The sequence below is a fragment of the Plasmopara halstedii genome (genome assembly GCF_900000015.1).
Source record: "Plasmopara halstedii genome assembly, contig: Scaffold_3060, whole genome shotgun sequence".
Taxonomy (NCBI): Eukaryota; Oomycota; class Peronosporomycetes; order Peronosporales; family Peronosporaceae; genus Plasmopara; species Plasmopara halstedii.
The window spans coordinates 962,732-977,287 of NW_020189964.1; the positions used below are offsets into that span (position 1 = coordinate 962,732).

At 43.5% G+C, this 14,556-nt stretch overlaps 4 protein-coding genes across 4 annotated transcripts; 2 read left to right on the forward strand and 2 right to left on the reverse strand.

Annotated features, from left to right (window-relative positions):
• Positions 1 to 1,361: 1,361 nt before the first annotated feature.
• Positions 1,362 to 1,620, reverse strand: PHALS_06712 (uncharacterized protein; the record flags this gene model as incomplete). Its single annotated transcript, XM_024720051.1, has 2 exons — positions 1,362 to 1,454; positions 1,525 to 1,620. 2 exons carry the CDS (start codon positions 1,618 to 1,620, stop codon positions 1,362 to 1,364), a joined length of 189 nt encoding a protein of 62 aa, XP_024585289.1.
• Positions 1,621 to 3,470: 1,850 nt separating this feature from the next.
• PHALS_06713 (mannitol) lies at positions 3,471 to 4,535 on the forward strand (the record flags this gene model as incomplete). The annotated part of the gene is made up of 1 exon (XM_024720052.1): positions 3,471 to 4,535. The coding sequence occupies one exon, from the start codon at positions 3,471 to 3,473 to the stop codon at positions 4,533 to 4,535; it is 1,065 nt and encodes a 354-aa protein (XP_024585290.1).
• Positions 4,536 to 4,690: 155 nt separating this feature from the next.
• PHALS_06714 (uncharacterized protein) lies at positions 4,691 to 8,348 on the forward strand (the record flags this gene model as incomplete). The annotated part of the gene is made up of 2 exons (XM_024720053.1): positions 4,691 to 7,078; positions 7,140 to 8,348. The coding sequence occupies 2 exons, from the start codon at positions 4,691 to 4,693 to the stop codon at positions 8,346 to 8,348; spliced, it is 3,597 nt and encodes a 1,198-aa protein (XP_024585291.1).
• Positions 8,349 to 8,595: 247 nt separating this feature from the next.
• On the reverse strand, positions 8,596 to 9,702 carry PHALS_06715 (pectin methylesterase; the record flags this gene model as incomplete). The annotated part of the gene is made up of 1 exon (XM_024720054.1): positions 8,596 to 9,702. The coding sequence occupies one exon, from the start codon at positions 9,700 to 9,702 to the stop codon at positions 8,596 to 8,598; it is 1,107 nt and encodes a 368-aa protein (XP_024585292.1).
• Positions 9,703 to 14,556: the final 4,854 nt, after the last annotated feature.

Consider the following 14,556-nt stretch of genomic DNA (forward strand, 5'->3'; position numbering starts at 1 on the left):
TGCGCACGTAGACGAGTGCGATAAGCGTCCAACGAAAATTTTTGTGGAACCAAGAAACGAGCTCGAAGAGCTTTCCGTTCAGCAAGTTTATCTTCCGTAATGGCCAGGAGCTCGATATTGTGGACGCGTAACGGTCGAGCTACCGCGTCCTTTGCTTCCACCGGGGGATCCGCCCGGCGGAAGCCATATTCCGCACGAGGGTCAATGACTGACCGTGGATGGGCGCGCATCAGAGCCGCCTTACGAGCAGTTTCCAGCTGCCGCCTCTGTGCCCTGTCAAGGTCATTGGTGATTACACCACGTCCTTTAGGTGACGAGAAGTCAGGAAACGGACATTGGGTGCGCAAGGCGCGAGCAGGGCTCGTCTCACGCCGCTGGCGCGCCTCGCCTTCCTCGTCATCCCACCCGGAAAAAAAGGAGTGTCAGACCCGTAGTCGACCACCTCCGCATCCTTAACGAGGTTCCTTGTCACTGATAGCGTGCGCAAAGTGCGACGCTTGGGCTCATCGACCCTAGGATTTACATCCCTCGATGCTGCGGACGCACTGTCCGACATTGCACCGCGTGCGGAAGACGAAGTTGGGCTCTGTCCGTTTGCGCTGTCAGAACCAGCGAGACTTGATGATTTTAGTGTCGTTGACACAGGGATCATTCAGCACGGAAGTCGTTTTGTTTCAACGAACCAAGTTGCAGTTCTAGCGGATACGCAAACCTCGTTAAGGCAATAATCGATTGGAACTGTAAATGTTCTCAATCTGAATTGGGGAGAGTGTGACGAGGTCACACGTACCCTGGTAACAGGGGTGTGTGTCACACAAGATGGGCATGGTGTGGCTGCACCCAAATAAGTGTACGGTACGTGGCTGGGTAGCCAGTAGCTATGCATGTATTTAGATTTTACTATTTATATTTAGGAAAACCTTTACATCTAAAAGTTGGCGGCTTTGCCGCAGATCAAACAAATAAATACAGTTTACATCTCAAACAGAAGATTTTATTAGCCTTGAGTTAAGCTTCTAATTCTATCGAAGGTAGCTGATTACGATCCGCTACACTCGTAATGGTTCTTGTGAAGAACGTAATGCCAGTGACCAAAATTACGCTTTCTCTAAGCGCAACGCTACGGCAGCCCCGCTGCATATTTGATATGCACCGTCCAACCACGATCTTGGCAAACTTAGAGTTGTAGGAAGAAGTTGTAACGGAACGGTGAGTCAAAATGTAAACTGAACAGTGCTAACATCAAGTAGATGGAAATTAATCGCACAAGTAAGTAATATGCACTTTACCTTAAGCCTGAGAGTTATGCCTCAGGAGCTGTCAATCGTGGAAGTGATGTTGAATCATCGCTAAACTTGCTTCTAATGCTGAAACGTATATATATTCGCACGAACCTTCTCAGATAATTGATCTGTGCAAAGCTGTGTAGATCCCAGAAAATCTGATGCAGACATCTATCTTGATCGGTGCGACCTGAGTTCGAGTTTATGAGCTTAGTGAGCTGAATAAGTCTCTGGTACTTACAAAGTTCGTATTGCCGTATCGAGATGCTACGCCAACAAGCAGGTCTTTAAGCAGATCCTGTGATGAGCACGTCCATACTATATTGGTCAGTGCCATATCCCAGAAAAGTTACGTAAGCTGGACGTCAGCGCATTTTTGCGTTTGACTAAAGGCGCAGAAGAATCTGGGAGCTCGCACCTTAACTACGTATTTTAAAGTAGCTTCATTACGAGTTTTAACTGAGTGCTAATACACACGCGACGAAGATGTTCCAATCATTTGTACTCTTTTGTCAAGTTCGGGTTACATCTGCTCGACTTAATGCCATTCTGACCTTAGCAGATGAGTTGTCGTTACGCACGGCAGCATCGACGTCACATCTCTCGTGGATAATGACAAAATGGTTATCCTTTTTCGCAAAGTAAATTTCTTAAAGAAGTGCTAGCTGGTCGGCTTAAGTCGGTGGTTCTGGTACTTTACAATTTCCAGAATATGCGTTCTCTCGTGCCAAAGTGGTGATACCGTATTGACGATGAGAATTGTATGGCATATGAGTAATGCGTGACTCGTGTTGCGCACTAGAAAATTCCGGGAAGCAAGAAGTTTTTGAGCTCAGATGTCAGCAATACAAGTACGTAATATGACTGATCCTTTGCATAAGGTTTGCCGCATTACAGCACGACTTCGCTTGACACGTGATGCGTTGTTAACAGAAGTAGACACGTGTAAGAAACAAGCTGAATGTTTTTCGTCTTGGGTCAGCTAGCAATTTAATTCAGAGTGGCGGTCCGTCATGTGCATCTATTTTTGTCGTATTGATAAATCTTACAGTAATATAGTTTTGTCGACCGCTAAATTAAAATGGCTCACCTCGCCGCTATCAATGACACTGCAACCAACGAAGATGCAGCCGATCTATTTCCAAACAAAGTGTTTTATCAGTATGGAAGTAATTCTGAGATCTGTTTGTGCTCGAAAGCCCACATCAAAGTGAATTGCTAATAAGAACAATTGTGACCCGACAGAATTTGCATGAGAGTGTAACGGGGTACGTATCTTGGCACATTTCACCCTTATCCTTCGGACGTAATGGGAATACTAGCAGTATGGTGGAAGATCATGAAAAACCTTCATGATTTTGAATGAGAGATGATACCTGAGTGAAGGTTGCTCAAAAGAAGAGGTCGAGAGACACGTGGGCTGCAAACTTCACTCAATGCGTTGACTGATATCTTAATGAAATCAATACCTTAGGTTTGAATGACAGCGAAACATGTATTTGAACCAGCTTAAAGTATAGTCTACCTAACGAGATCCGGGTTTCATGTCGTATGCGATTCGAAGAGTATCCTCCACTAACGCGATAAACGTGATCCGTTTGACCAAATGTATAAGGATGGCCTGCGTAGAACATGTAAAGTGGGGCCCAACACCCTGAACAAACTCGCCAGACTTCCGACTTTTGCAATCAGATAATTAAGTGTATGGTACTCGGCTGGGCGGCCTCGGTGGTGTTTACGAATCGATATTCTGTGCGCTTTCTAACATGGAATTTACAACTTAATCTTGTATCACGGCATCTCCACTGTCATGAAGAATCACAACTGTAACCGTGCACCTGGCAAAGAGGAAGCTTTGACTCCAAGACTTTGCGCTAACAATGCACAGATGTTAATTTCGTGCGAGAACTTAGTGCTTGTTTGCTCATATTCTATCTCAACAAGGACATTTTATCTCGAATATAAACAACTCACAAATATCTGTTTCACATGTCTAATATCGTCTGCCAACCTCTGTTCTCTATCCCATCATCTTAGACAATCAGCTTGATGGATAACTTGGTAACCTGCATGCCTATTATCTCTCATCTGTTGGGTGCCATATGAGAATCTATCTATGGCTTATCCACATGATGCAAGTGCATTCAATCACTCTACAATTCGCCATCTCAATCAACAATCACAAACATGTCCTCATCACCACGAACTGTGCACACATACGCATCTTTTGGCAAAGGCGAAGAAATGAAACCATGGAAATATACATCTCGTCCGCTTGGCGTCGAGGATGTGGAAATTAAAATTTCGCATTGCGGGATTTGTGGTTCCGATCTCCACACGATTGACAGTGGTTGGGGGCCTTCTACGTACCCATGTGTAGTAGGTCACGAAATTGTTGGTGAAGTGACGCTAGCCGGTTCAAATGTCAAAACTCTTAAGGTTGGTGACCGTGTCGGTGTTGGCGCTCAAGTCTGGGCGTGTTTAAACAAAGATCCAGCTGCGCCGTGCAAAGAGTGTGCTAGTGGTGACGATGCATATTGTACGCACAAAGTATGGACGTACAACGATACGTACAAGAATGATGGTGCGAGTTCATACGGTGGGTATGCTGACTATGTGCGTGTCGCACAAGAATATGCATTTCAGATTCCAGACAATATTCCGTCAGATGTTGCGGCTCCGTTACTTTGTGCTGGTGTCACTGTGTTTACACCATTGAAAGAAGCGAATGTAGAACCTGGTAAACGTGTAGGTGTTGTCGGCATTGGTGGACTAGGTCATCTTGCCATTCAATTTGCAAAAGCTATGGGGGCTGAGGTCGTGGCTTTTTCGACTTCAGCTACAAAAGAAGCTGAAGTGCGTGCTCTTGGTGCTACAGAGTTTGTCGTATTTACGGACAATGAACAAGCTACCGCTGCTGCAGGATCGGTAGATGTGCTGCTCATTTGTGCTAGTGCCGACAATATGCCATATATGCTCTTCTTAAGTTTCCTCAAGGTCCGTGGTACATGCATTATGGTTGGTCTTCCAAACACAGATGTCCAATTTCACGCATTTGGAGTTGTTGGAAAAGGTGCCAAATTTGTCGGCAGTAATATAGGTAGCATTCAAAATATTAAGGAGATGCTTCAAGTAGCGGCTGAAAAGAACGTGCGTGCTGTGATTCAGAAATTGCCTATGTCTAAGGTTAATGAAGGTATTAAGATGGTGCGGGATGGCACTGTACGCTATCGTGTTGTACTCGAGAATTAACTTGCAATATAACGACGTTATTTCAATTGATACATTGTTTGTCTGAATTAGAATTTTAGAGGTTGTGTTGAAACGACATCAGCTTTGAAGAGTCGCGAAGACTTTGCGAGTTCTTACTCTCAAACTCACTTCAGCACTGTCATTACTTTAGATGGATGGAAACTGAAGATCACCATCTTCCTGGCCAGATTCCTCAAGTTTGTGAAGTTGCTATTGAAGAGACATCCGAATACGAAAGTTCAAATACCAGATCTTCGACTAGTCCTTTGAATCGCATTTCATTAAATTCCGACATATCAAAGGCTGTAAGCTCACCAAAGACAAAAACTATGGCTTCTCGTCCATCTACTCCTCTTAAAAAAACGAGTGAGAATGTGAATGAAAATATCGTTCCAAGCAATGATGGTCATCCAACCATGCGAGATTCTAGCAATGACATTGCATTCAAAGCCGAAAATGATAGTGGTTCAACTGTTACCATTTCGTCCACCTTATCACCTTTACATCCTCCCATGCAACAGACATTTATACAGTCTGATTCTCCTCGCACGTTAGCAAGTCAAATGAGATCTCTTCGACGGAGTAGCATCACATTTGCTGACAAAGAGGTACTTAAACCAATCAAGAGTTCTTCTACTCCTACACAACCGTATCGCCGACAAACTATGGAAAGAAAAAGTAGTAATGCACGTATGGCATCACGACTATCGAGGCAAATTGGACGTTCGGGATCAGTGCCAAAGTTTAAAGAACGAGAACCTGTGGTAGAGACTGATAACCCAGTTGACAACGAAGAAACAGGGGATATGGACGAGCTCACGTTTACATTACCAGAACTATCTAAAGATGGAAATGTTACTGGGCGAACTGTACGAGAATCGTGGCCAATTGATCACGTGATGGTACTCTACATGCTCTCACGATACGCTGTGAGTGCGCGTACAAAAGAAGAAAAAGAATCATGGATTCGTCAAATCCCGTTGCTTGTGTTAATGTATGAAGGAATTGCAGCTGGGGCTATCAACTTTGACTATGCACCAGCAGCAATGGTAATAGCTCAAGAAGGACGACCAAAGCGTATTTGGATGAACACTACACAAGATGGTAAATCTGCAATCGACGATCTACGGGAAGCCGATTTGATTAATGGCTTAAAGCTCTCGACCAAAGATTATCATTCTGTCACGGCATTTCAAGTCTCTTTTCGAGGACTTCAACTGCTGTCTCAAGTTAGTAAAGAGTTGATTGCAAAGGTCGACTCCTTTATCTTTGCTCCAAAACCTTATCGTCGTGAACTTTTGAAAATTCGGTACATTCCAATTCGAGACCCACCAGATGGACTTACTGCCTCAGAAACAAATGTTCCGGCGTGGACGTATACCAACGAAAGTCACGATAACCTGACGTCAGGAGTCAGCGGAATAGTTCCGATTGATACGAACAAAGAGCCCGAATTCAATGAAGAAGGTCGTTTTATTCTTGAATCCATCGGATATTTTCGATATTCTGGCGTGACGGAAACTGAAGACGTATCGTACGTCTCAAGTCCTTTTGTTCCACAATGTGTACGAAGCTTAGAATCTCATCAACAATTATCCTCCAATGCTCATCGAGCGCTGGAAGCTGCCGGTGGACAATCTAACATTCGTGATACTCTTTCCGAAGCAATTGTTTTAGCTAATCCAGTCTGTTTAGTTGGTGAGTGGATTCCATTTGGTTCAAATCAAATTGTTGCTCTCAATGAACGTCTTGGCTCAATGGATCGATGCCAAGGTGGTTTATTTACATCACTTATTGACGATCGTCCAACAGATACGCAGTTTGAAGTCCCTCCTGGTTTAACCGAAGTTCGAATTCTTGACTATGATCCTGTACGATATATCAACTTTGAGGCTGAAATTAACTTTCCAGAAGATGACGGAATTGTACAAGTTGAAAACTTTGGGATTCACCTGAATGTAGATGGCACAATCTTTTACGGCATCAAAGTTGATGCGATCTTGGACAAACGAGCGGATCGTATTTCGGTGGATTTATTGTCGCGTTTACTAGTTGATATCCATCAAGATTCATCGGAAATCATGAATGATTTACTCTCATCTTACCAAACAAGTTTACTCGATATGGTCTTTTTGGGAGATATCGCAAATCGTGGTAAATTTAATATGATCATGGCTGATCAAATTGATCCATTCATGCCTGAATTGGAATATATGGATCGAGGAGATTTTGAAAACGAACTGAAACAAGTACTGGGTGATATTCATTGTGCGTATGATATTGGTGACGACAGTGTATTGATTGTTGGAAGGGATGGCATTCTCATTGCTGGATCTGCGTCGAAACGTTTTGAAAAAGTCTTTATTTCGTACTTTTCGCTCTTATGTCGTGAAATGTTCTTGCGTAGTTTCTTTACGCGTATTTTTGTACTTGAAGAGCTGCTGAAGCATATTCGTGAGCTCATCTTTCGAGCTAAGGAGGATCCGCATCATCTTGTTACGATTCGTGGCAAATTGAATCAAGCAACCAATGACTTGATTCTTGTACGTACACTTGCCATTTGAATATGCCGGTGGTAATCCTGACACTCTATGTTAATTGTAGTTTACTGATACAATGGGATATCTCCTGGAATCGTTAGAAGTTGTGAAAATTCCACAAAAGTCAGCAAATGCAAGCGAAGAAGAAGAAATGATCTTTAGTTATCTCGATTTAAAAAAGCAACATCATGATATTTTATTACGTGCTCGTGATCTGGAGAAATTAGTACATGGCGCGAGATACGAAATTGTGAACTTAAGACAAATGGCCGAAGTTCTTAATACTTCGGAGCTTGAAGACATCTTCAAACTTGTTGAAGGCAATACAAAGGAGCTTGCTGATTCATCTCTAACAGTTGAACAGTGTGGCTCGTCACTTGAACTCGTGCAAGTCTTGCTAGCTGGAAGCTTTGCTTTTACTTTATTAGATCGAATTCCAGGAGGAAGTTTAAATGTCGAGATGCCTCAATGGGTCAACTTGACGTTTGCGAAGACAATAATTGATGTACCTCTACTGTTTTTCGTTCTTAATATCCTTTGGATGGTTGGTTGCGTCTATGCGTTAATCCGATATAAAAAGTCAAAGACTTATGATGTTGAGCATGGACGACGAACTTTGCACATTAAAGTCAACAAAGCAATTGATATTGATAATTTTGAAATCTTTCTCAATACGCGCGTACTTGAGAAGCAAGAAAGCGTATCTCAACTTGCATCTGAAGTACGTCGCGTTGTATGGAAAGATTTTGGTCTTCAACCTTGTAGTGATGAACGAGCTCATCCACGCAAAAGTATTGCTTATGTCAAAGGATCAGTCTCATGGAAGCACAAAGTGATAGATGCTATGATGACTCGATTGGAAAAATGGCAAGCTCGAACAAAAGACAAAGTGAATGAAATAACTGCAGTATCAACAGGTAAAGCAACATCTTCTTATGCGACTTCGGGTCTTTTAGAGTCTGGAATACCCGTGGAAATTGAAGTGGAGTATGATAGTCGTTATGGGTTTTTACTATTCGTTACGTTTAAATTTCAAATTCGAGACAAGAAACTTTCTTGCATTCAACAGATCCAAAAAAAAGGTTTTCAAATGAAAGAATGGATTCGACATGGAAGTCGAACAGCGACAAAATCAAAACAAAAACCTGATGAAAGTACTTGTCCACGCAACGAAACGCTGATCTTGGAAGAAGAATTGATGAGCTGGTTTGCTATGGAAATGAAACAACATGGTGTGATCAAGAGTATTGATATCTTCTTAGCGGCACTTTAACTCGATCTTTTAATTATAAAATAAAAAAGTTTAAGTTTCTTAAACAAACTAGGATTTTCACAGTATTTTAGCTAAAAATTAGGTCAATAGTTGACTTTGAAAATGCAAATTTTAGCTTAAGGATAAGAGCAAATTAAAGAACGGTATAACACATAATTAAAGGTAAACAATGGTATATTTACCGTTTGACCACACGTTATACATGCACAATTGACAATATTACAAAGTGCACTTTGTTATTGCCACCTTAGAAACGTTCCGAGTCGTAAAAGAACTTGCTCGCGTAATCCTTGCCAAGAATCTCCGTAATCGCTTTGGCCGCATCCAATTTTCCGCTGAATTCCACACGCTTGTCCAGAGCAGCACTCGGACCAGTGTTGTTGAACTCTTTAAAGTAGACATTTTCAGTCGTATCATTTTTGTATGTCGTCCATCCTTTGGGGTTGACGACGGAATCAATCCAACTGTTCTGGATAACAGTTCGAGCAAACTTGCCCCATGGACGACCCAAGAACGTTGTGTTCATTGGAGCCATGGCACTGTAGATACTTGCGTTGTTAAGCACAAATTCAGACTTGATCTCACTTTGTTCGTTACCATTAGCGGTGATCCAACCTTTACCAGTTGTTTCAATGCTGCACGATTGAAACCACGCCATGCCTTCTCTGCCACTGATGAGGTTCTCAGCACCTTGAATGTATGTGCTTACGAATAGCTCAAGACCGCGGTTCGCAGTGAGAGCACCACGTTGGCTCTTGATCTGGCACTGGTAAAACCCGTAGTCAGTCTGGTCGATGTACACAGCGCCAGCACGTCCACGATCTTCAACCGAATTGGCAGTGTTTTCAATGTTGAGATTGTACACTTTCACACCACTTTTGGAAATACCGGCCAACGTGCTCGACAAACGGTTTCCATTAAATTTAATCTCTGGTGAAACGTCTTGGGCTGTCATAGAATAAGTGATCGTCACTTGGTTCGAACTGTATGCTTTGGGGCTGCAGGTGTAACCTTGAATAATCAAAGGTCCAGTAAGATCGGGAATGATAACTTGTTCTTTGAAAACGCCGGCGAAGATGAAAAGAGTGTGACTTTCCGTCGTATTGGGAACATGAGCCAAGCCTTCGGTGATCGTCTTGAAGCTACCGGCATGATTGCCCGAGGGGTCAACGACGATGGCTCCATGTGGGGGTTCCGTCTTTCGGTCAGGTCCATCACACCTTTCGGCAACAGAAACAATCGGTACCGTGTTTACTCCCCATTCTTTCGGACTTTCACAGTCACTGCCGACCTTGACAACATGACCGATCGCGAGACCAGCAAAAGTCATAAAAGAGAGAGCGAACACCTTCATCGTTGATGTCTTGGAGTGTGTTTGATGTCCAAGGGAAATTCAAAAATGAACGAAGATGCTGGACGTGAGAGATTGCTGCACATCCCGTTTAGGCTCAATGACTATCTTCGGGATTATCTGCAAGTCTTTAGGTAGGTCCTGGTGTCTACGATGCTAATCAGCTGCTTTATGCATAAGACGGAATCAGACACAATATGTCTACCCCATCTTATCGAACACTCTCTACCTAAAGCGTTTCCTAAATTTACGCTGATGTGACGGAAGATCCATACAAAATGCTCCACATGGTTATCATAATCTCATTCCACACTTATTCAGGTCCGATTCCACGATTATTTGTGGGTGATTGAATGCTTGAATACCCATCCAAACTTCTTCTCTTTATTGTCAAAGAAGATAGAATCGATAAATTGTAAATGGTCGTGATTAGGCCATAGATGGCGCGTCTCCACGACGTAAAGCAGCAACGTTCCGTAAACAGTCTTTCTATTTTGATTGGTAGCAACACTCTCACATCTTCAAGTCCATCTATCCTGTGCTTTGTCATTGTGCTACTTATTTCGTTTTCGCACTTGTTTCGTCATGATGTAGACAGATCGAGAGGCACTTAGAATGCAGATGTTTCTTTTGATTTGGCGATTTTTCATTCGTAAAAACCATTCCCTTACGACTGAACGACTTTGTTCTACGCATGTTCGTCGCTCGTGTCCTCAACAGTCTATTAAGGAAAGAAAGTGCCGACAACTGTCTTGCTAGTGAGCTATTTGTTAGCAAGTATGGCGCTAATTATCGATCGGAGTATGGTCAAAAGCTGATGCGATATACCGGACGAGTATGTTGACCTGTATTTAAGCCTTATAGTTCGATTTCTGCCGTACCGAAAATTGCAAAGCTGATCGGTTGTATTGTCGTAAAGACTTTCAGCATTCCAAACATGATTTCAATTAGGTATCAAGGTTGAGTATAAGTACGTCAGATGTGATAAAGTGGGAGTACTTGTATTTTTTCAAGACAATGATCGGCTTGGTCTGATTAGTAGAAAGATGATGTCACACATCTGGTTCATTTTTCCAAAGTCTATAGATATTTCATGTTACTGACGACTCTTTTACAAGAAAAGGTGGAGTCAAAAAATTTAAGAATGAACGTAAGTGTGTCGAATGAACGTAAGTGTATCGAGCTGTGTGTGTACGAGACGATTAAAAACAGCGAAGTTTGTAAATAAATGTATTGAAATATTTCTGTGTAAAGGTCGTAATGGAGGCTTTCGTTACTACGAAATTTCTGACAGCGACAAGCTTAAATCTTCTGGATCAACGCATTTAAGAAATCAACAAGCTCTGACCTACTTGGCGAGAGCGATCACCATGATGTGATAGTCTTCCAGGAAGCTACTCCAAATTTTATTTCGCAAACTTATCTCACCCCAGCAATTGCCTATATGAGCGGCAATCGATCGGGTGATAACTAATAAAGTATGCTTTACTCACGACATTGAGCATGTGACGCATTTTTACAGCAGATTTCTTCATGAGAAATAAGCTCAATTTGTAGGAGTGAGGCCGGAGTGGGATGGATTGAAACTTGCGATCGATACAATGGCCGCCACATGATAAACGTACTTCTTAATGAGAATATCATATGTATGTGGTTGATTGTCAGGTTCCCGCTGCGAAATTTCGCACATCCTGAGGATGAGTATTCGATTCAAGGTACGATATGACGACATCCTAGATGAATTTGGCAATCAAAGGAACGTGGCGATCTGATTAGCTTTCTTGTTTGAGAAGTCAAGATACATACTCAGGTGCTGACAAAATTTCAATTCTAGGATGCTCAATTATAAAACAGGGGCTTCGGGCAGATCGCGCAAAAATTAAGGTCAAAGTAATTTGATTTGTGCTGCTATTCCAAAGGGATTATCGGCAGTGGCTTGCTCTGGCCAAGTGTTTAGACAAGTTTAAGTGCACAATACGCCGAATTGGCGACTCATAAGACTTTTCAAATGTGATGAGAAAAGTGTGGCACAAGAAGAGCATCCCGCTCGGATGACTCACCGCTGTCAGCGGAATATCACTCGCTATCGTGAGAAATTGGTAATACCCTTCGATCAAGTCGGGGGGTTTCCTATGCCGCGAAAGAAAGCCTCATTTGTGCCCTTGCAACAGGGTTGTTGTGCTTCTAGCACAGAGAACATCGACTTGAAGAGTCTCCGTTCGCAAAAGCATAAACCTTCTCTTTTTACGAACTGGACTGTAGCGTAATCAATTGCTGAGGCTTCTAACAGTGACACATTTTAAAATTTAATTATATCTTGAACTCATACTAAAAAAATACGTTTCGCTATAACTCCAGTAAAATTATCTCTATTGCTTAACTAAAGTCATACAACTCTCCCATTTATGGAGTCCCATCATCTTCATGGCAGTTACAATTTCGGTACTTCTGAGTATTCACAACTAAGAAAAAGTAAAATGTGAACACACACATCATCACAACTACAAAATGTACTAGCCCGTTACACCCGCCCCGACCAATAAATTCAACCACACATAAGTGATACTTCTCTTGTCTTTTTTAGTCAATTCGCAAACGTGAACGATCCACCGTGTGTGAGGTTTGAATCTACTACTTGCAGGCTACAGTGCCTGTTCCAAATGGCATATTTGCATTGGTAATCCTCTCCCATCCACATCATCACAAAGCTTAGCGAGCCTTCAATCGACGCGCGTTTTTTGCGTTCAACGCCCTGATAACTGTACGTTGGAGAATGTCAATGTTATCTCTCACTAATTGGTCGCAGCGAATCTTCGGGTCCTGATCCAACACCTTCCTTCGTCTTCATACGGTCGAGAAGTCACCCGGCTCAAAGAGTCCGGCTTGCATCGCTGCAAGCACACTCGTCACACTGACTCTTGCCGATTTCATATCGTCGTGGTTGCAGCGTTGAACCGTTGCCCACCGCGCTGGGGCAGACCCCTTGAGCGTCTAAGCGAGTAAGCCCTTCGGTCGACTGAGAGCAAAGTAAGCGCCAGGACGTCTTTTAAAGAGCGTGTTTTTTACCTACCGATCACAAGTCTACAGAAAAACCGTCTGCGCTTAGGGCAGCAGCAGTCGGGAAAATCCGTACCCCGCATTGGGCTGTACTCTGCACTGAATGCTGACTCGAATACTTATAAGTGTTGAAATGGATAGCAAAAATACGTCGTCTCACCGTCGCACATCTTTACAAGCCGGCATGAGTGAAGCGGGCGACGAGGTTAACCACCGTCACATTTAATTGTTGCTGCTATTGGCTTCTCTTGTCTTCATGAGACAGCCGTTGTGAGATTCCACGAATTATAGATTTACAACAGAGATGATGTCCAGAACCGCGCTGAGATGAATCACCAGAGTGCAGATCAATCGCAGGTACGCCAGAGCAATCTTGAGGGAGCGGGTATCCAATTCTTCACAATGACGATATCCCATCTGCGGCACCAGATACTGCTAGTAGCTTGAGGTACCCGATCGAGAACTCGCCGTTACACGTAAAAAAATTATTTCTCGCTCATCAACCGGTGCTGGAGGTGAGCGACCCTCCCCCTGTTGGCTATTGTGCACATTTTTGGTGATGGCGGAACGTCGATTCTCTCAGAGGAAGTCGACGCGTGCGTCTGATGATGTGATGAACAGGGCTAGGATGTTCTCTTTGAGCCGCACTAATGTACTGTGTGAGCCCGGCGTTTAGAGCTGTGTAGCTGCTCAAAAGTAAAGAGTAGCTAATCTACGTGGGGTAGTCGAAACGCTGCTCCGTCTCCAACAGAGCGCTTTTATTCTATTGGATCGTACACTATATGTTTCTTTGCCTCTTGTCAGCCGACGTAGAATACACGATACGTTCGTATTATTTTCGGCTCGTAAAAGATTAGATTTATCTTTTTTTGCAATTACCGTGGACTTATCAAATCATTGAGCGCGATCACAACTTAGGGTATACACTGCATTTTTAGATTGGCTATCAACGGTTGACAAAACGAAACCCCGACTGCATACTCGTAGATTTTCGCCTGCATTTGGCTTGGACATGCTATCTATGAGCATGCAGACTCCAAGATAAAATGTGGTATTTTGTTACGAAGCGCAAATGTGTCGATAGTAGCGAATCAAATCGTATTGATAATGCCGAGTCGACCGCCGTCCGGTGAATCGTGATGCTCCTCGAGCCCTTGAGGACAGGTCCTTCGTAATCGGAGCTCCGCTGGGCGTCATGCTGGAGTAGCATATCGCTGTGCGGACGCTCTTGACGATTTCAAGCACGTCGTGCGCCGACTGCCTCGCTTTGAGGAATACCGCACTCTGTCGGAGCGACTTCTAGCCGTGGAGCAGGCGAATGTATCGCTGCAGACAACAGTGGAGCGCTTGGGTCTATTGGAAATGGACGTTGTTGCACTCCGTGCTCAGAACTAGTTGCTAGTTCATCTTCTGGATGGCCGCAGGCCCGTGGGATTTGCTCAGGCGCCAAAGTTTTCGCGCTCATTTGCACCGAATCCCGGTACGGCTCGAGCAAGCCCGCGTAAAACACCGGGTGGGTGCACATCCGTTTCCGAAGGCTCAGCGTGTACGCCAGGCCCCGTTTGGCGACATCCTTAAAGGGTCCGATACACCGTGGACGAAGCTTCGTCCGGAAGATAGCAGAGGCTGTATGTGTAGGCATGTTTTTTGAATTCATTAAAACCAGGTCCTCGACTTTGAAGCTTTCCACTCTGCCTCTTCCTTTTCATCGACATATCCTTTTTGCAGGTCTTGGCTTTCAGCATCGCATCGCGAACGTGTCGTAGGACACTCAGTCTGGTAGACAAGAAGTCATCGACT